The sequence below is a fragment of the Protobothrops mucrosquamatus genome, unplaced genomic scaffold (genome assembly GCF_001527695.2).
Source record: "Protobothrops mucrosquamatus isolate PMUCROS unplaced genomic scaffold, P.Mucros_1.0 scaffold956, whole genome shotgun sequence".
Taxonomy (NCBI): domain Eukaryota; kingdom Metazoa; phylum Chordata; class Lepidosauria; order Squamata; family Viperidae; genus Protobothrops; species Protobothrops mucrosquamatus.
In genome coordinates, this window is record NW_015387200.1 from 401,602 (window position 1) to 422,238 (window position 20,637).

A 20,637-nucleotide genomic window follows, 5' to 3' on the forward strand; every position below is an offset into this window, starting at 1 on the left:
TCAGAGAAAAATGTAGGTAAAACTTTAATTAAGGTAACCCAGTTAACATATTTAAATTTAAATGTGATATTGTACTTAAATTTAAATGTAATATTGTATTTATACAAGGCATTTTTTTGTTTATAGCTGCCTTTAATGACAAGTATCATCTTTAAAATCTCTTCCCTTTAATTTTTCTTTGAACAATATGAATAACCATATGATAATGAAGCATGTCTCATAAGCAATAAAAATGTCGCAGGACAAATATTTATTTTAGACCTTCTCCTGTTGCATTACTTTTTACTATTGTCTAATTACTATAGTATTACCTAGTTAAGGCATCAGATACTTTAATTCCAATTGCATTTTCACATATGATTCTTCAGAATATTTCAACAAATAGGTCATAAAAATAGATCTGCTTATTTTTACGGTTAATGGGTACAATACACATGGCTGACAAATCTGGGTACAATACACATGGCCGATAAAAAAATATGTGGATGTAAATTAAACTGATTTTATAGCAGACATAAAAACTGGAGGAGCAATATAGAAAAGCACTCACTGCCTCTCCATGCTTGCTATTTCTTGATTGTCTTCCTTCACCTTAAAAAGAGATAACATTAATATAACATATTTCTTAGTGACACAAATAAATTACTGCTATGGAAAGAATGATAAGAATGCTGGATTAACTGTAGAAACAGACTGATATTAATTGTATTCTCTAATAAAATACTTTCACCTTACCTTTCAGTATCACAAATATATGTATATTAGAAAAAGTGATAAACAAGTAGTCTTTGATTTACAACAGGGATCTTCAAACTTGGCCCTTTTATGACTTGTGGACTTCAACTCCCAGAATTCCTCAGCCAGGCACCCTGGCTGAGGAATTCTGGGAGTTGAAGTCCACAAGTCATAAAAGTTTGAAGAACCCTGATTTATAACTACAATTGAGCCGGGAATTACAGCCATAAGTTATTATGGTCATAAGTCAAGGCATATCACGTGTCTGGACCTACATTTTTTGATATTTTTTTGTGACAGTGATTAAGAGAATGCAGTGGTCATTAAGTGAACATGGCAGTTGTTAAGTGAATCCATTTTCCCCAATTGGAAAGTAAATGCTGGAAACTGGCAAAAAACATTGTAAATCAGTTATGTGACCATGGGACCTTGCAAATTGCTGTAAAGATGAACTGGTTGCCAACCGCCCAAAATGTATCACATGATGGTGGGTGGGAATGCAACTGTTGTAGCTTTATAGGATTGTAAGTCTTACCAATAGGGCAAGAAATGTCTCCAAATTCTGCTAGAAATATGTCTGCTCAGATGTTCACTGATGATGATGATTTGGGATCCAATGGACACAGAACCAATCCCAGAATAGCACAAATGTCATTCATGGAGATATCCTATATTCATTTTAGATTTTTTGTCAGCTACATTGCACTCATGACTTATACTCAGCTAGTTTTTCATATCTACTGCTACTAAATCAGGTTTTCATAATATTTTAGTTATACGCTTGGTGTTTTTCAGCCATCTAATTGTGATTCATTTATTATCTTACAGGCTTAGTTCAGTATTTCAGTCTATCAGAGAAGGGAAAATAAATTGTGTAAAATAGAGATACTTATTTATTGCCTTCCCAATTCCTTTATGATATGTGAATACTGAGCCACAATCAACATGTCTCCTTCCAAACTGCACAAATAGAGTCCCTTTTACATAAGTGTGCTCTCACAGTTAGCTCTGTTGGTTAAGCTCACCAAGCTCCAATCATTACATTTGCTGGTCTAGAGGCATGATGGTATCCTGTGGAAGTGAAAGTAAGTGTGGCTTTTCTACATTAACACAATATGTAAGTCCCCAACCCCTGGTCCGTGGACCAGTACCAGGCCGCGGCATGCCAGCAACTGGTCCGCACAAACAAGTGACATACAGGCAGCAGACAAAACTACATACCCTCTGGTCCGCAGAAAAACTTCTCTCCATGGAACCGGTCCCTGGTGCCCAAAAGGTTGGGGACCTCTGCTCTAGCTGTTTATTTCTACCTGTTAACTGAGCTTTACAAATATTACAAAGTAACCTTTTTTCAATATTTTTTTTACCTGTTTTAATAGTCTTTCTCTTTCCTCCTGGGGAGATCCCATGTTCTTGTCCTCTGCAATCATTTGATCTCGATGTTCCTCAAGACCATGGAGCTTTTCGTACAGCTGTAAGGCCTCTTGTTTAATTTGGGAGTGGGTAATTTCCTAAAGATAGAATACATTCATATGGTATTTTGTATTTTACACAACTGAAACAGAAAGTAAAGACCAGGAACAATGCATCAGTTTTGGCCCACAAGCCACATTATCTTGTGGATAAACAGCAACTAGAGAGTAGCATAGGAAGGTTCCTGCTAAAACTGAGTATTCTGCACATATGTTCATTATATATGTTCATTGATTCATATATTATCACTCCTAAATACTTCTAAACAAACAGATAAAACAAAGCCATTCTCTATCTTTACATACAGAGATATACACTGCTAATTAACATCTCTATCCATTTTCTTTTTCACATCTACTTCTAAGCCTCCATAACCATTCTTAATTTAAGAACATATGTATTATCTAATTATATGTATACAATTGCTAATATGTGAAAATTACAAGGTAATAAAAACAGCTGTCAAAATTAGTGTCTGGTGAGATTCTGAAACTAAGGAAGTTAAAGCATTATCAAAGTTATGACCTTTAAAGTACTACATAGTAACTTTCTAATAGAATATCAAATGGGAAAATTCATAGAACAGTTGGTATATACATGTAAAAATTGTGGGAGTGATTAAACTGAGGATAACAAGTATTTAGAAAGTAACACAGAAGCTCTGTTGGTTAGTATAGAGCATGTTATATTACAGATACTGTGGTTTAATATATACTGAATAGTAAGAGCATACTTAAAAGTTCCTACTTTATAAATACTTTGCTTAACTTTTATTTATTGAATAAAACACAACTGCATGGGTTTACAAGCCCCAATGGCTAAATTCACTCATTAAGCTATGTAATATGTGAATCTAGCCATATGATTTACTGTAGTATGTTACATGACAGAGGAAGCAAATAGTGATAATTTTCCTTCAAGAAACAATATCCTTTCCAGTATTTTATGTTAAAAATTGCTAAAAGAATCACTGAAATTTGAGGATAATAATAGGATTAATAATTTAATACCATCTGCTTATCCCAGGTTTTTGGGGAGGACGACAGATAAGTAAAAAATGCAAAATCTATTCTAAATACCTTGCTGACTGTGTGACAAATCATGATAATACAACAGAATAGAAGAGAAAGAAATGGAGAAAATCATAAAACACAAAGACCTCCAAGTAGAAGTGGAATGACTGTGGCAAAAGAAAGCAAGAATAATACAATAGTAATAGGCGCTTTGGGTGCAATCCCTAAATGTCAGAAGCCCCATGAACACCACTGACATTTACAAAATCAACTTCAGTCAATGGCAAAAGGCAGCTTTTCTTGGAACAGCTTACATCTTGGGATAATACTTTAACACCATCATCTACCTATCGACAAGCAATCAGGTGTTTAAACTTTGTTTATCCACTTATCTAACCCTTCCCAAGATGGATAAACAAAGCCAAATGAAGTTTAAACACCTAATTGTTTGTGAGATCACCCATTATAATATTAGATACGCAAATGGAGTAGTGGATTGGACTCAAGCAGAATAAAAGCCCTGGATAGGAAAACCAGAAAAACAATGAGAACGAATCAGCCCTTCATTCACACAGTGATGTTTACAGGCTCTATTACGCAAGGAAGATAGATGGGTTGGAATGCTGCAAGTACACCAGATAGAAGAAGAAAAAAGGAGACTGGAAGGATAATGAAGAAGATGCATCGAAGTTAGTATATCAGGAAAGCTTACTGAATATTGGAGAGACCAAACTAGCCTACAAGAAAGTCCAAATGAAAAATAGAAAAGAAATCTTGCAAAGTATTACATGGCCAGTACATAAAAAAAGAAAAAAAAAACCTAGCAGGCAAAGCAGATAACAACAAGATCTGGCAATGGCTAAGAGCAGAAAAACTAAAGAGACGGGCTAATTTTGGCTGCACAAGAACAAGCCTTAAAAACAAATGCATACGAAGACAGAATTGAGAAGACAGCAGCAAAGAGCAAATGCTGTCTCTGCAAAGAAGCTGAAGAAACAGTGGACCGACCACCAGTTATCTGCTGTAAGAAGATTGAACAGACTGATTACAAACAGCATAACAAAGTAGCAACAAGAGTGCATTGGAAAAAGAGTAATGACATTTCATCTTGAGGTATCTGGTGAGATCACCATATTACTGCATACGAGAGTCCCTAGCAGGGAAAAAAAAAAAGGAGTGTGATCCATAGAGCAGAAAAAAGTTCTCTACTTTTATTCTATAGCACAGTGGCAACCATCAATTGATAATCAGTATCCTGAAGATAACAAACAGCTAAAATCATACTAGCCATGGATTTTGACTTTATTTTTAATTGTATGTAAGACAGTTATTTATGAGTCATCTCTTTCAACCTTATCCTTCCATTATGTAATGAATTTGAGAATAGGACAATACATACAGCTTCCAGAGCTTGTTCTTTCATATTCACAGCATCCATTTCTTGTTGTAAAGAAGCCAATTCCTAGGAGAGGAAGTAGGATTTTCATATAATAAAAATTGTTAAAAGAGATTTAGTGCTTGAAAGAAACTTTGAAAATTAAGATTTCATGGGTAGCCAACCATGGCCATATCCTATATAAATGCACAGCTCAAGGCATAAATTCAACCTCAAGGCATCCAATCTTATGCTTGGTAAATATGTCGCCCATTTCTTTGAAGAGTTTAATCATTGGACTAATTTTATCACTACCGTGTTTTCCCCAAAATAAGACCTATCCCGAAAATAAGCCCTAGCTTGATTTTTGGGGGTGGGCCTAATATAAGCCCTACCCAAAAAATAAGCCCTAGTTTTGGGGTGAGGCGTACGCCTAAAAATCAAGCTAGAGTGGGGGTGGAGCTGCCCCAAGCGCCCTGCACCCTAGCTTACTGTTGCAACCAGGCTTCTCATGAATCAACACCTGCCTCGCCTCACTGGCCCACATCTTCTGTGGTGCCCCCCTGGGTTGCATTTCACCCTCAGAGGCCCTCAGGAAATGTCTTTGCAGTTGAGAATGGAGCTCCGGATTTCCCCCGGCCTGCATTTCACTGTCAGAGGCCTTCCGGAAAGGCCTCTGCACCTGAGACCCGAGCTACAGATTCAATCGGCTGGTAAGATGCAGGCAGGGGGCGCCGCACACGTCAATCTGGAACTCTATTCTCAGCTGCAGAGGCATTTCCTTTGGCCACAGAAGAAATGGGCCGGCTGAGTAGGGCTGTTGGTCTCACCGTGAGGTGAGACCATGGAAAATACACCCCCCGAAAATAAGACCTGGTGCCTTTTTTGGAGGCAAAAATAAATAAATAAGACTGGGTCTTATTTTCGGGGAAACGCAGTAACATGATCATCATCATTCTTAGGTCCTCAGTTAGGATTTGAATTATTTAGTTGCCACCATTTCCAACTTACTCAAGCAAAATTAGATTACAGTTCATGTTTCAAAGTGTGACATAGTGTAAATTTTCTGGTGTTAAATATGTTTTCTCTTTTAAACCTTGGATTCATTATCTTGTTCTGAACAATTGATTTTTTCTTGAATAAGGTCAATTAAATCTTTCATTCCTTCATGGAGTTTTTCCTACAAAGACATGCTATGCATCATACTAAACAACCCTGCATGCTTAATGTGCACATGACTCTTGCAATGAGTCCATTGTGAGGGACAGCTACCAAGCCACACGCCCATGGTTTCTTTAAAATTAAGAAACCATTCTTCTGGTAGGAAACTGGAGAATTAAAGCTATAATAAAGAAAAAGAGGTTGGTAGATTCTATAACATGATTTCTGTGGTAAAGAGTTAATCACACCCATTCAACCTTTAAGACGTTAAAATATTAGATTTGGCTGGAAGATATTTCCCTTGATATGTTGACTGAAGCTTCTGGAATTTTTTTTTTCATTTCTTTGGTCTAAAATTATTCTGGCACATATAAAACTGTAATTTAGCAAAATATCAAAGACTACCTGCAAGAGCTTTTCATTTGCCATTTTCATTTCTATGTATTTGGTTTGATCTTCTTCCGACATATTTTTTATTATATTTTCTGCTGCTTGTTTTTCCTGCCGGATATCATCTTCCACAGCTTGAATTATTTTTTCTTTGCTGCATCACACAAATAAATATTTTGTAAAACTCAATCCAACATTTTTTTTTTCCCATTCTAATTATTTTTAAATTTAGAACACCAGTAAATTTTACACTAAAGAGAGTGAAAGCAAAAACAAAGCAATAACAACAAAAAGTAAAGTCTTCCTTGAGCTGAACTCAAGTTCTACTAACTTCATGGATATATTCAGTGCTTTTTTTGTAAAAAAAAAAAAAAAAAAGGTGCCAGAACTCACACACATCATACAACCCGCCTTGCCTACCCTACAAGGTTCCATCCAAAAAAGGTGCCGGAACTCCGTTCTGGGCGTTCTATGAGAAAAAAAGCCCTGAATATATTCATATAGTTTTCTTAGGAACACATAGAAATGCCATTGTCAACTATGGAGACTTTTTGGTTTCAAGCTGTTTTTTTTAAAAAAAAATAATATATTTTTTAAAACAGTATTATATCTATTTTGGGATTTTGTCTTTCCTACCACAAAAAATGACAGGAAATTAAAATTCAACAATGCAGTTGGAGGGTTCTCTTGGGACCACAAAAAAGAGTCATGAAAGCCACAATTTGCTTATACTAAAACCCTGTAACTGCTGAGGTGGATTGGGAAGAGGGCCTGACGGTTAAAGAAAGTATGACAGAAACAGCATTTCCTCACAATGTTCAGACTCTTATTATGCAGCTCAGCTAGTATTTGTTAGCTCTTTTTTTTCCCTGACCTTTGATCTAAAATCAAGCATATGCCTGCTTCCTTTTAAAAACAAAATTTATAGATAGGCTATGCTGTGTGCCAGGACTGATGTTTATACTGCTAGTGGCAGCTACAACCCCCCCCCATTAAAAAAGGAACAACTCAACCTATCTAGCCTTAGCTCTTTGTATCCAATACAAACGTGTTTTATTGCAAACTCTAGATTTCTCCTCCCTCACCTTGCAATTTAATGTCATAAAACTGCACAGATCACATTCAAAAGTCTTCTTGATTGGTTGCAAGCCTCTAACTCATAGATGAACACAAAGAGTCAATCTTTTTCTAAAGGTGTCCTGCACTTTATTTTAAACTTCCTCCCTGCTAATTGGGTACAAAGGTTGTGACCAAGTGCAGAAACATTGCAACTTTCATCTCTTCTTTTTCAATCACAGGAAAATATGCAAGTACGATTTTCCGGAGAAAAATTAAGAAGGTATGATATATGCATATAAATCATAATATACTTGTGTGATACCAAAGTTTGCTTTATAATCCAAGAGTGTGGAATATATGTACTGTCTGGTTCTGATTTTCTTAAGAAATTCAGAAAAGATTCTGAACGATTTATATTTTGTGAGAAGTCATATTTAACTCTACTGTTACCTTGAAGCTGTACTTTGTTTTTAAACAACCTAAAAGTAACAAAGATTGTTTTGGCAATAAATAGGAAACCTTGAGAAATAGCATATACTTGATTTTTTTTTAAAAAAATATATATGGCTGAAGATAAGATTGAGAGATGCTTTCACCATGAAACTTCACCGCAACCTTGGTTTTGTTTCTCTGACTACTGCACTGTATCAAATAAACATCTTATTAGCTGTATTTTTTTATCAATCCTTGAGAAATTTATGCAGTTTTCTTTGTAAAGCATGGTCACATAAATGACATCACGACAATGAGATATGACTCTCTGCTTTGTGCTGCCCTTTAAAGTGGAACCATTTTAGAGCTCAGCTGGGAGCAAGAAGCAAAGCTCTCAGGAAGGTTTAAATCTGCTCTTACATTATTGAAGTTGCAGTTAGAAAATATTTGTAACTTTTTGTACTTTATAAATATCTACAACAATATTATTTAGCTGAAGCAATGCATTTTTTTCTGAAGCGAAGAGCTCGTACTTTTAGCAAGTGGACTTGGCATGTAACATTTGAGTTCTTAAAAAAAGTAATTGTTGTTTGGTTGCCAGCTAGAGAGGCTTTAGAGAGAAAATCATATCTATTTTGAAACATGGTGGGGACACGTTTCACAGCCTTTCCCCTACCTAGTCACATTTTCTATAAGAAAACCACTCTGAAATTGGAGAGAGAACCAGATGACTTAGAAAGTTCTACATTATTGAGAAATAAAGACCCACATATGTATTCTGCATGGGGTTGATTTGTCAATCACCTTTGCAAGTTTCCATATATTATTATTCCAAACAAAAAAGCAGAATTTTGAAATACGGGAGTATGAAGGATTACTGTCTCTCTCTGGGTATGTCTGTGTTTTTGCCTACATCATGCACAGTCATCTTTTAGAAAATCAGAATAAAAGTTTCTTCCATACACAGGTCATTAGATGGGGTGAATTTAGGGGTGAAAAACAATATTACTTCATTTTCAATATTTTAATTCAGCTCCAAGGATTCTATTCATTTATTTTGCTCTGCAATTGACTTTGATGCATTTTATGGCCACAAATCATGAGCCAAAGAAGAACAAATAATAGCTCCTTAGTTCCCTGTGTTAAATCCTCAGTTCTTGTTACTGTTTGAATTGTATCAAAAATTAACAGATTTTGAATATGAAGCTTGCTTGGCTCCTGATACTGGTTGCAGTTCTCTTTCTTCATCCAGTCAGTACTGAATGCAGTGATACTTCTCAAACTGTAAGTTTTGGAACTAAATACAGTTATCATTCTTTAGCCACTTGTTAAAGAAGCTGTTAGTTCCCAATTTCTAATTAGATGAGAATGAGATTTAGATCCAATAATAAAACTTTTTTAACGATGCCATGCAGTTTCTTTTAAAATATGTTTTAGAACATGTATAAACTTGTGATATTTATAAAATATAATGATTACATATTTCTATTGATACTATCAGTTATTCCACTACTCTCGCACATATATATACCCAGAGCATGTCACACATTCCATACCAAAAATAAGGAATGCTTCTTCAGAATGCTAAGACTAAAACCCCGTTAAAGAATATTTATTCTTAAACAGATTAGAGATTCAATATAGCACTGTACATTTTTTTAATATTCAGATTCAATTCCTTCAAGTATCATGCTCTGCTGCATACACATTAGCCATTACAAACCACAATGATATAATAAACACATCTGGGTTATGATGCATTTATTGCAGAAGATGCTATTATAGACAGCATTTGACCTATGCCAAAAAGCGAAGAAGCATCCCTATAGTTTATGTAATTTGCAATAGTTGCATCATGATGTGTGATGCAAATATTTAAATATTTAAAATTGTCACATTGTTGGTATGATGTATATGTAAACATGTGGTGTCACTTGCATCCTTTGGCAGCTCTAGAGATGGTTAGTATGAAACAGCCCCTTATGCCAAAAGATAATTTTCAGTCTAGGTTACATGGAAATATCACATACGTCATGCTTTCTACTCCATTACAGAAAGCTTCTTAAACCTATTTCAGACTTGAAGTATTGAAATTTTAAAGTATCCAGAATCCATATTCATGACCAACTTCTTTCTTGTACACAGTATACTTGGAATGAAAATATTCCTAACTAGAAGCAGCATACAGATGTCATTGCTTTGTTTCTGATTTGGGTAATGTTTATTTTGCTGTTCTCTGCTGCTACTTTTCTACATCTTATGGGATTTGGCTGTCACATTTCTCTTTATTTTATTATCTAAACTACATGAATTTCTGTTTGAACTGACAGTCGTTTTTTAAACAACAAATAGTATACAGATTTGTAAAAGATTTTTGTAAATAATTTCTTATGATATTTTCATAACTGTTGTCTCTCTCTGTTTAACAGGTAAACTGTCAGGAAGTGGCAAAAAACCATTCTTCTGTTCCTTCTAGCCTAAACAAAGACATTTCTGTGTTATATCTTAGTTGCAACCATATTACTTTAAACAAGGATGACAAGGAAATACTTTGCCAGTACAATAATCTCACAGAACTGTATTTGAACAACAATTCTATTGTTGTTGTTTCTAATTACAGCTTTGAAAAGCTTTTACAATTAAAAATTCTTGATGTCAGTAATAATGATATCAAAACAGTTGAAAAAGCAGCATTTGCTGGTTTAAATGAATTGCAGATTCTGAATCTACAAAATAACAAAATTACACAATTAAATTCTGATATATTTGCAGCGCTAAACAAGTTGAAAGTCATAAACTTACAAAACAATGTTCTAACATATTTTGATGTTAAGGGAACATTTCATTCAATATGTATTAAATTACATGAAAATAGGTGGACGTGTTCATGTGACCTTAGTTTACAGCATTGGCTGAATAACTCTACTGTGACAATGGGTAGGTCAAGATATATTTAGTCTTGATTATTTTTCCATTTCTAAAAGTAATTTCAGAATTGCTTTCTGAAATTCCTAATTTGGGAGCCAAAAACCGTAAAAGAAAACTGTATATTGGAACAACCTAAGAGACTTGGCTTATGTACAACATTAATATGATTTCCAAACAATTGTATTATAAAATCGGCTTATATAACCGAGTTTGTTTTTAATCATGAAGTAATTTATACACAATGCTAGTATACTTGAACATGAAACTACATATTGACAGGGTTCTTTGCCTAATGCTGCAGGATCTGGTTTGGCCTTATTCCAATCACATATGAAGCATGGTTTATTAAACTGGTTAATATCTCCATTTGAAACTAAATATAGTCCTCATATTTTAAAGTATTCAAAATAGCAAATTCAAAAGTTATCTGTTTAGCCAAGTGGGTTAGAAAAAAGATTTGCATTTGAACCAGAAATGTATTCAGAATAATGTATTTCAGTAAAATAACTTTGCATACTTCATCTAGGGCTATCTACCAGATCTGAGCTGAAAAAAATCAAAGGGACCATTAGATGATAGCATACAGAGAACTTGAATTGCTGTCATCTGATAGTTGTTCAGAGTTTTCCAACTCAGATCTGGTAATCCTACATTTAGGTATCTGCTTATAAGTGAGTCACTATGAGTTCTAAAGAATATCCTTCTAGGAGAGCAATTAAGGCAATTTAAACAGATAACTAACACAATAATATATATCATTCCATTTTATAATGATATAATTAAAACATATTCATACAATTTTTATTCAGAATTTGTTTTCCTTGGATGTCCAGTTTTTGGGATAAGTATTACTAGAATTGATTTTCGATTTTAACATCTTCTGGATGACTATCTGATGAAATATTCCATTACTGAGCCCAACAGTATTGGAATATATCTTTGCTTTGAATGAGCTATTTACTAATCTTGGCACCAAGAAAGTGGCATTTCACTACGAAATTCTTTTGATACATGCAGACCAGTTGTTAATGCATAAGATCAGTAAACCTGGACAGCGTTTCTTGAAGTTCTCAAATGAAGTTTGCTTTCTGTGCATTTCTATTGATATGTTTAGCTGGTTAATTGTCCTAGAAGACTGTTGATTTTGTTTGTTTGTTCTGCTGGCTTTCTTTTCTGTTAGATTAAAATGAATATAAATTCATTTAGGCTTATTATGTTAGATACTATTTCTTTTGCATCACTCTGTCAACCCTATTGTGCTACCTCATCTTTGTTTTAATTTATAAACTTATAAAAAAATTAATTTTAAATTTATATTTTAATATAAAAAGTTTAGCTTTGTATAAGAGTGCAGGCCAAACATTTTAACACTGATATTGGTTATATTTACAGAAAATGAGAACAATACTATGTGCCCTATTCCAGTTACTCTGAAAAACTATCCTATTAAGACAACAAATATATTAAATTGTAAACAAATGGGAACTTCTGGAACTCTGTCACCTTTTCCTTTTATTAGTAATATCGATGGCACAACATATAATTATACAAATGAATCAGCATATTCAGGTACACTTCAGTTTAAATAAAGTGTATATATGGGGGTATATTGTTTCAGGAAAAAAAATGTCAAAAATGATATAATTCACTTATATGGATTTTGAAGCACTGAATCTTTTTAAACATAAAAACCATCTGTAGGTCTGCTAGCCAGAAGCAAAAAGAATGTGCATAGTCCTGAGTACTTAACAATATTTGTTGAGCAAATCAACTTAAGATTTGTTTAAATACTACACTGACTGTTCTATATTCACACAAATTAAAACCTTTATAACATATTGTGTTGTATTTAAAAATAGCTTTTGTCAAAGTTGCTCTCAAATGCCTGCAATATTCTATCTGGATCTTGGCACATTCATAGAGATCTACTAGAATATATGAAGCTTCAAGCCACCCAATTGAGACAAAGAGCAGCTTCTATAAAACTAAAAAGTTGCCATTCAGATAGATGGGCAGATGCATACATGCATTCTGTTTTGTTTTGTTTTTGTTTTGTTTTTTTTACCTGTAGAGGAGTGATAGCTACCTTTTTCTCTCGTGTGTCTGGAATGGCCAACTACACACTATTTTCATAAACGGCTGTTTTACTCCCAACCTTCCCTCTTCCTAACTTGATGATTTCAGTCATTCGTTATATTTTAAATCAGGAAATACACTGAAATAATTTTATGAGCACCACCTATCCGAAACAATCTTTTCCCTAGCAGAGCATAACTGAATGTGCTAAATTGCAAAGTGGCCTGAGAATCTTTACATGCATATTGTTAAATTACAGTTAATCAGATAATCTGGATAGTTCAATATTCCAATTATTTGTTGTATGTCCGTTTGAGCATAACATTTCGGCTTGTCTGATATGGCAACAATTTCCTCTCATGAAAGTCAAATAGATCCCAATTGAAATTGTAGGATTGGCACCATACTAGGGCAAACTAGGTGGGCCATTAGTCTTGAATAAATTAGACCATAACTTAGGCAGGTACCAGAGATCCATACAGAAAGTCAAGATTATTCATTGATCTATTAATTCAGCTGAAATTCCACAGTATGATATTCACCTAAAATTACTTTAAACGTTTACAGCATTTATCGTTATCTTTTTCTTAAAAAGTCAATAGTTAAATAACCTAAAGCCTGTATTTCTCCTAAGGAAGAGGACAGTTTGCTTAATCAGATCAATAGACATTAATAAATGTCCTCTGGAAATCAAGCATTTTCTCAGAAAGTTTGTATAGAAAAGACAGTTATGGAGGATGACTATACATTATAATATTTTATTATTTATATAGACATATATGTATATATTTATACAAATAAATATTTTATTTCAACATGCAGGTTTTCAGCCCATTGGCAAAAGCTGGACTTTTTTGATGGGTGTCCTCGTAGTTATCCTCGGCACTACAACACTGATTATTATTGCTATCAAGTTTCCAACGTGGTACCGTTATTTAAAAAGCTATAATCACAGACGTCTCCAAGAAAAAGAGGAATCTGAGATGTTTGAAGAAACATTCACACCTCAATTATGCATGCCCCCACAAGCATCCGAGCCAAATGAAAAATCTATAGTTGTTTTTGAACAATTCCATCCATATGTTCCAGAAGATGATGGATTTATTGAAGACAAATATATTGATCCATAAATGTTCACCATATTATAGACTGAAACTATTTCTGTTATTAGCACGGAGTTGTGCCATTTGTTGTCCTATACATAGGACAAAAATATACACACAATCTGTGTTGTTTGTCATTATTCAATTTCATGGGATCTAAACTTATTAAGGAAAACATTACAACTGATTTAACAGATATTGATATGATGGATTTCTAATGCAATGAATTAAATTTCTGTGGTAATTTATGGCATTTGTTTTATGATGTCTATGTTATCTGTATTTATTTACATAATTAATCTCTGAGGGAATGGGCCTTTAAGAAATAGGAAATATAAATAAAAATTGTGTAAATACGAATGCATGCAACAATACAATAAAATAATGTGGTTGTGATCATGGACCACTGCTTTTGTCAATCTGCTCTGCCCTATACCTCTCCCTTCAGAGGCCACTGACTGCACTAACTTCTATGAGAGGAATTACCTCACACTTAATAAGAGCTGCTTTACAATATTTATCCCAATTCGTGTGACTACTACAGTATTGTTTTTTAGTGTGGTAAATATGTCAATTGTGAAAGGCTTCTTCAAATGATTGAGAACAAACACTGGACAAACTTGAATGTGCATGAAAATTCCATCCTACAATTTTTATTTTTTTTTAAATTGAATTTAGATACCTACCTCTGTCTTTCTGTAAATATAATGTCTATGCTCTGAGCTTCACGGTCATTTTGAGCTTTTAACTATTAAAAAAGACAAAATCATTGACAACATCACCATATGTGTAATAAATAACACCTATACTGAAATGAAACATTAGTCTTATGCTTACCAGGTTATAGTCACTCATTACTTCCTCCATATCAGTATTTGTGTTAAGTTTATCTACCAACTAAATCAACAAAAAAAGTTAATTAATTCTTCGTGTAATCTCATATAGTTTGCATAGTTACTGTCAAATCTGCATTGCTTTGAACTATATTAGAGAAACAATAGTTGAAAAGGTATTTACAAATACAATTCAAAATTGTGTCCAATTTTCATACTGCATAATTCAATCTAATTATTAAAAGTTATCTGTGAAACAATAACATACCATATTGTAGTCTGCCAACTGTCCTTGAAATTCTTTGATTTCACTAGCTAAAGATTCTGCTCTAAGAGCACAAGAAAACACAAGATTATTACAAAGCCCAGCAATGAATTGAATCTAAAACAAGCTCAGCTCTACACTTCCAACCCCAAAGTTACTCATAAATATGAATCCACTAAGAACAAGCGTATTTACAGATTTTGATGTGCAGTTTAGCTTACCTTTTTTCATAGGACAGATAGACAGAATTCTCCTGGTTATACATATCAATTTCTTTCTGAAGCTTATTGATTTCTAAGGTAAGCTCATTTATTTTGCCTCTATAAGAAAAGAAATAGGTGATCACGTTAACATGTATACTTTAATCTTTGTTATTGCTGAAATTTCATATAAAGTTGAGGTGGTACTTGAGAGAACCAAATGTACTACAAATACTTCATTTTTTTCATTTGACAATAAAGGGCTAAGTCAGGCATGTTAAACTGCCGGCCCGCGGGCCGGATGCGTCATGCCAAAAAGTCACGATACGTCGCGCAACGTCACGAGTTTGATATGCCTGGGCTAAATAGAACATGCACTAAATTGGATTTGTTCAAGGACCTGAAGTCCTGATTTTAATTTTAAAATAGTATATTTAATAGATGCCTTTAAAATCTCCACACGAGTGTTCTAAAATATGAATTTAATATACAAGAGGATATGTTTATCACTGACCAATTTGACAATACTGTATTAATTTAGGGACAGCTACTTTTTCCTAGGGTAAGAACTATTACAGGTTTTGCATAGATTTGTTTACAAAATTCTGTCATTAAAATCATAGAATGAAAATTCTTAAATTAGACATAGTTAAGGGTGTTTAATTAGACTGCCTCTGCTACTAAGAGCATATGGACAGATAGAAGAAATATGAGTCAAATTCATACATACTCTGAAGATAAAATGTAGGTTTCTTCACTTCTGTTCTATCTGTGAATTCACTCAATGACTTAGGATTATGTGAAAACAAGATATTGTTTTCCAAACTATGGTTAAACAGATCCAGCTTAGCTACAATCTTATTTTATGACAAAGTTTGGGAGTTTCATGTGATCATGTGACATGCAAACAAAACCAAAAAATCTGGCTAATCATACCATATTACCTTTGCCTATTTTATTGTTTTAGGCTTACTGTATTATCTGAGCCAAAAATAGTTTATTTATTTCAGTTTGTGGAAAAGCAAATCCTGAAAGCAGCATTTTTTACAAGTTACATACACATTAAACTCATTATATTCAAAAGTTTTGGCCTACCATAAGCATACATAACCATGGAAAAGAAATACAAAGATGCCTTGAAAGAAGTCTGATTTAGCCTCAAAAGCATGCAAAGTGTGGAGTATGGCCACCTCACACTTATATAGTAAGGGAGTGATGGCAATTTAAAATGAGGTAAAGAACTAACTTTAGCCAATGGAAGAAAAATAGAAAAGAAAGTACAGTTGCTACTTGGATGGTAAGAATAGTTGGATGGTAAGAATCTCTTTTATTTCATGAAGAAATGAAATACTGAGAACGTATTATGACCCTACACCCTCATTAAGTATCTTGTTTGATACTATATTTTTTTCAAATATGGACTACTATACAACATTTGAACTAACCTTATCCCGTCTTACTAATGACAAATTCTTCCACATACCTCAGCACTCCAAGGTAATAGGATTTATCCATAATTTGTCTTTGTGGACCTAAGGAAAAATATATTATTCTGATATGACAAAAAGAGTTATTTAATTAAAAATAGTGAAATGATTCTTGCAAAACAACACAATCACATAGAGAAGATATCTATTCACTAACTTTTTTCTAAAAGTTCAATGATAATATATTATCTATACCAGCGGTTCTCAACCTATGGGTCGCGACCCCATTTGGGGTTGATCGACCATTTCACGGGGTCGCCAAGCAAGGCTGTCCGCCATTTTTTCCCCCTTTTCCGGCGGGTGCCTTACCTTTCTTGAACTGGGCCAGCTGGTGGTCGGCCTGCTCCATCTCTGCCGCTTGCCAGCTACGCCTCGGCCGGCGCAGGGGGCGGAACCACGCATGCACTGCACTCCCGGGCAGGGAAAGTCCTCGACTTACGACCGGTTGGGTAGTCCCCAACTTATGACCGGTTTAGTCCTCAACTTACGACCAGTTTAGTCCTCGACTTACGACCGGTTGGGGGTCGCGGCATTAAAAAGGTTGAGAACCACTGATCTATACATTTAGAAAACTATAGGCCCTGGATAAATTTGGTCTGCTCTGACTATGAGGCTCAATCTAGCATTGAACATACTGCTTATTCTATATTATAATGATACATTATTTTAGTCTTTGTTATGGTCAACTAAATACATCATACACTGCCACTGGGTCCCCACTGCTAGCCTGCAGCAGCTCACCTGCTGCTGCTGGCCCATCACCGCTGGCTCACCCCAGCCGGCTCGCCCCAAGTGACTCACTCTGGATGACTCATCCTGCGGGACAACTTGCTGCAAGTGAGACAACTGTACTGGGGCGCCGGTGTCCCATCACGGGTCTGGCTTTCCCCTCTGCCTCCTCCTTGTCCTTGCGAGGCGAGTCATCCCACAGCGAGTTGCTCAGGTGAGACAGTCAGGTGAGCCAGTGCTGGCAAGCCAGTGGCAGTGACCCAGCAGGGGCAAATTGTTTCATTCTGTCCTCTGGATCAGCAGCTGTGTATAAATATTCCTAATAGTGAAAGAACCCAATCTTGTGACTAAGAATTACAAAAAGACTAGCCTCTCAGAAGGGGCCAATGAAACAAGGGGATGGGCTCTCTTCCAGAGGAATGGTATTAAATAAGAAGGTCTGTTTATATGGCCTCTGTAAGTGGCAGCCTCTTATTGAGGGAACATGTGGAAAGTCTAGCATATTAGATCTAATTAGCAGGCAGATGTTACAGAGAGAATGTGTTCCAGGAGTACCTAGACCTCAAATTCCGAAGAGCTATAACAATGACAACCAGCACCTTACATTGTACCCAGCAGAAGCAAATGGCTATCAGTTCACTCTTGGAGTAAAGTTGTTGCATGGATACTTCAATATATACCATTCACTATCTGTTCCATTGCCTTCTGGACCTAGCAGACTTCTCCTCTGAAGTACTAGGAAGGTTGCTAAACTCTGTCCAATAACAATTGCTGCAAGGAAAACTTGGATCTAATGGAACGGAATCTATATTCCTATTAGATTAGGTATTGTTGTCTATTGTATTCATTATTTAATCTTTTAATTTTCATTTGTTTTTAACCTTGTAATGGTTTTAACCTTCGAATGTTAATAAAAAGATAAATGAGATTAATGTTCTTGTACATTCATATGTCAAATACCTTTCATTCCTGTTTTCATTCCACTCAGTCCTTGTTGTGTCACTGGACGGTCTGCAACTTTAATCTGAGAGGACAAAACCACACCAGTTCCTATCGATCCACCACGTGTACCAGGCCTGGATGTACCTGGGGGAATCTGATACAGAGATCAAAATCAATAGGAAAACATAATTAAAATAGCACTCCCAAAGAACAGGGTAGTCAGTTTATTCTGATTTATAATCTATGAATAAATAGGCTAAGGTACTGAAATTTAAAAGATCATAGCTACTAATGTTATATATAAAACAGATTCTTTAAAGGAAGAGCAGTTATAGAAAGGCAGAGATTGTGTAAATGCAAAACATGTATATTAGCTTTTATACTGTGGGAAATAGCTAGTGATATGATATGGAGAAAGAAGTAGTGAACTGAAAAGAATTTAAGATCCTACTGCTCATATGATTAAATGATTTCTTCTAGAACCTCTTCAAGATAGTGTGTTAACTCACTAAGCTAAGCTATTTGTTTGTTGAACTATGGTTACTGAATATATCATAATTTGTAGACCCTGGTTTACAAACCATACTGGCAGGATTCACATAACACCCAATCAAAGACAAAAAGCACATTTATTTCTTACAATTGTCAAGGTACTGTTTTAGACCTTTATGTATACAGAATAGAGTACTATGCTGATTGGAGTTAAAAAGGGGATAGTGGTGGCCAAAGAAAAGTGTGACACCAGAAAAGTCAAGCTGTATCTCATCTAAACCTAAATCAGGCTAGGAAGATTCCCATGATATTGGCACACAATTAGCTACAGGGAGCATATTTCAAAGTAATCTCCTTGATACAAATAAACATATAGAACTGCCTTAATTATCATTAGCCTACCAAAACATATCAGTGCCTACCATATATCTAAATTGGAAAGGGTAAACTCTTGATTCCTTGGTTTTTGAATAAATTAATATTAACTTACCCCTGCACCAAGTAATGCTGCAGATGGAGGTCGTAATGAGGATGAAGGTGGCCGGACACCCAGGCCTATTCGTGAAGAAGGACGTGCTGTAGGAGGTTTATGATTACTTGCCATTTCTGCTCTTTTCTTCTAATTTCTTTCTAGAAAAAGACAGTAACATTTTATCCAAAATCCTCCTTAAGGAATAGATAATTCTGATCTGCCCGATAAGTCAATTATTTTTAAGAAAATAATAAAATGCTCTTCATATTTTAAGTTAGAATCACAAATCTTGACAAAGTGTGTATGTGCAATAAGGGAGCAATCTTTAGGAAAAGAAATAGTTTGTCTCAATTGCATTGAGAGCAATTACCGAAAGGGGCAATGTTAAAAATAAATAAAAATTTACACAAATTGATAAAATGATGCACATCAATGTTGAAATTTGGCTATTTATATAGTGATAATTATAAATCACAGGGGCTACCTAAGTGACAAAACATGGTCTATTAAAGAAGGAATATATTGAGTGAACATTTTTTAAAATTATAAGTGAATGAATAAGTAGTTATTTTGCACATTGTATAATTACAGTATTCCTGGCACTTAGGTTTACCATACTGATACATGTTTGCATTATTCTGTACTGTTTGCTATTTCTCAGATTTTCAGGAAGGCAATTTGACAGTATACCTCCCTTCCTGGAAGGATCTGTGGATTTATTAATGGATTATTAAATCCTTCCATTCCCCACCATTTATCAGAACTGAAGAAACAAGGTAAAAACAAAGAAAGTCTTGTCTTTTGAAAAGCACCTTTGGGACAACCAGAATAACATTTAAGAACATTAATAGGTCTGTCCCAGTCAGAACCAACCAAGAACAGTGGTGGCCCAAGCCTATCTAAGCATTTTCAAGGGAAACAAATGAAATGATTTCATAGCACTTTGGCTTGACAGTAGGAGAGTCAGGGCTCACCTGTTTCTCTTGCTAATTCTGCCATAGCTGGCCGCAGATTCCCAAACTTGAAGGGATAGCAAGACAATTATGTATAGGATGGGGTATGGTGGGAAGTGGCTTTTTAACTTCCAGTTCTCCCATCCCATGTAAAAATACATCCATGGGACCAGATAAGTGTTGAGGAAGAGAAATGTGTGAGGGGAAGTTACCTTCCCTTGTGCCAAGCCCAGCTGTCCACCCAGACTTGACAGACCAACACCCAGCCTGTGGAACTACATGCAACAGCTTTCTGGAAACCCACTGAGCACACGTCAAAAAGCACTCCAGTGGATTAAGCACTGCAGAGATTAATCCACTAAGTAAAGGCAGTTTTTTTTTTGGGGGGGGGGATAGGTTGGAGAGGTGTCCAGCTGAAGAGCCATTTCCCCCCCCCATTCCTTCCCGTCAGCATTCCTTGCAGTAAAGAAAGACAAGGCTGCTCCCTCTTTTTTTTTTTTTCAAATATAAATTTTTATT

At 35.0% G+C, this 20,637-nt stretch overlaps 1 protein-coding gene across 1 annotated transcript in view; it reads right to left on the reverse strand.

The window, feature by feature from the left end:
- Nucleotides 1-20,637, reverse strand: part of IFT74 (intraflagellar transport 74) — a 48,483-nt gene that overhangs the window by 21,521 nt on the left and 6,325 nt on the right. The window contains exons 2-12 of the mRNA XM_015819581.1: nt 19,184-19,323; nt 18,220-18,355; nt 16,527-16,575; nt 15,065-15,163; nt 14,847-14,907; nt 14,583-14,642; nt 14,432-14,493; nt 6,163-6,301; nt 4,621-4,683; nt 2,103-2,246; nt 551-591 (exon numbers count right to left, since the gene is read on the reverse strand). Coding sequence (XP_015675067.1) covers nt 551-591; nt 2,103-2,246; nt 4,621-4,683; nt 6,163-6,301; nt 14,432-14,493; nt 14,583-14,642; nt 14,847-14,907; nt 15,065-15,163; nt 16,527-16,575; nt 18,220-18,355; nt 19,184-19,297 — 968 coding nt within the window. The 5' untranslated portion in view covers nt 19,298-19,323. The remainder of the gene's footprint in view (nt 1-550; nt 592-2,102; nt 2,247-4,620; nt 4,684-6,162; nt 6,302-14,431; nt 14,494-14,582; nt 14,643-14,846; nt 14,908-15,064; nt 15,164-16,526; nt 16,576-18,219; nt 18,356-19,183; nt 19,324-20,637) is intronic.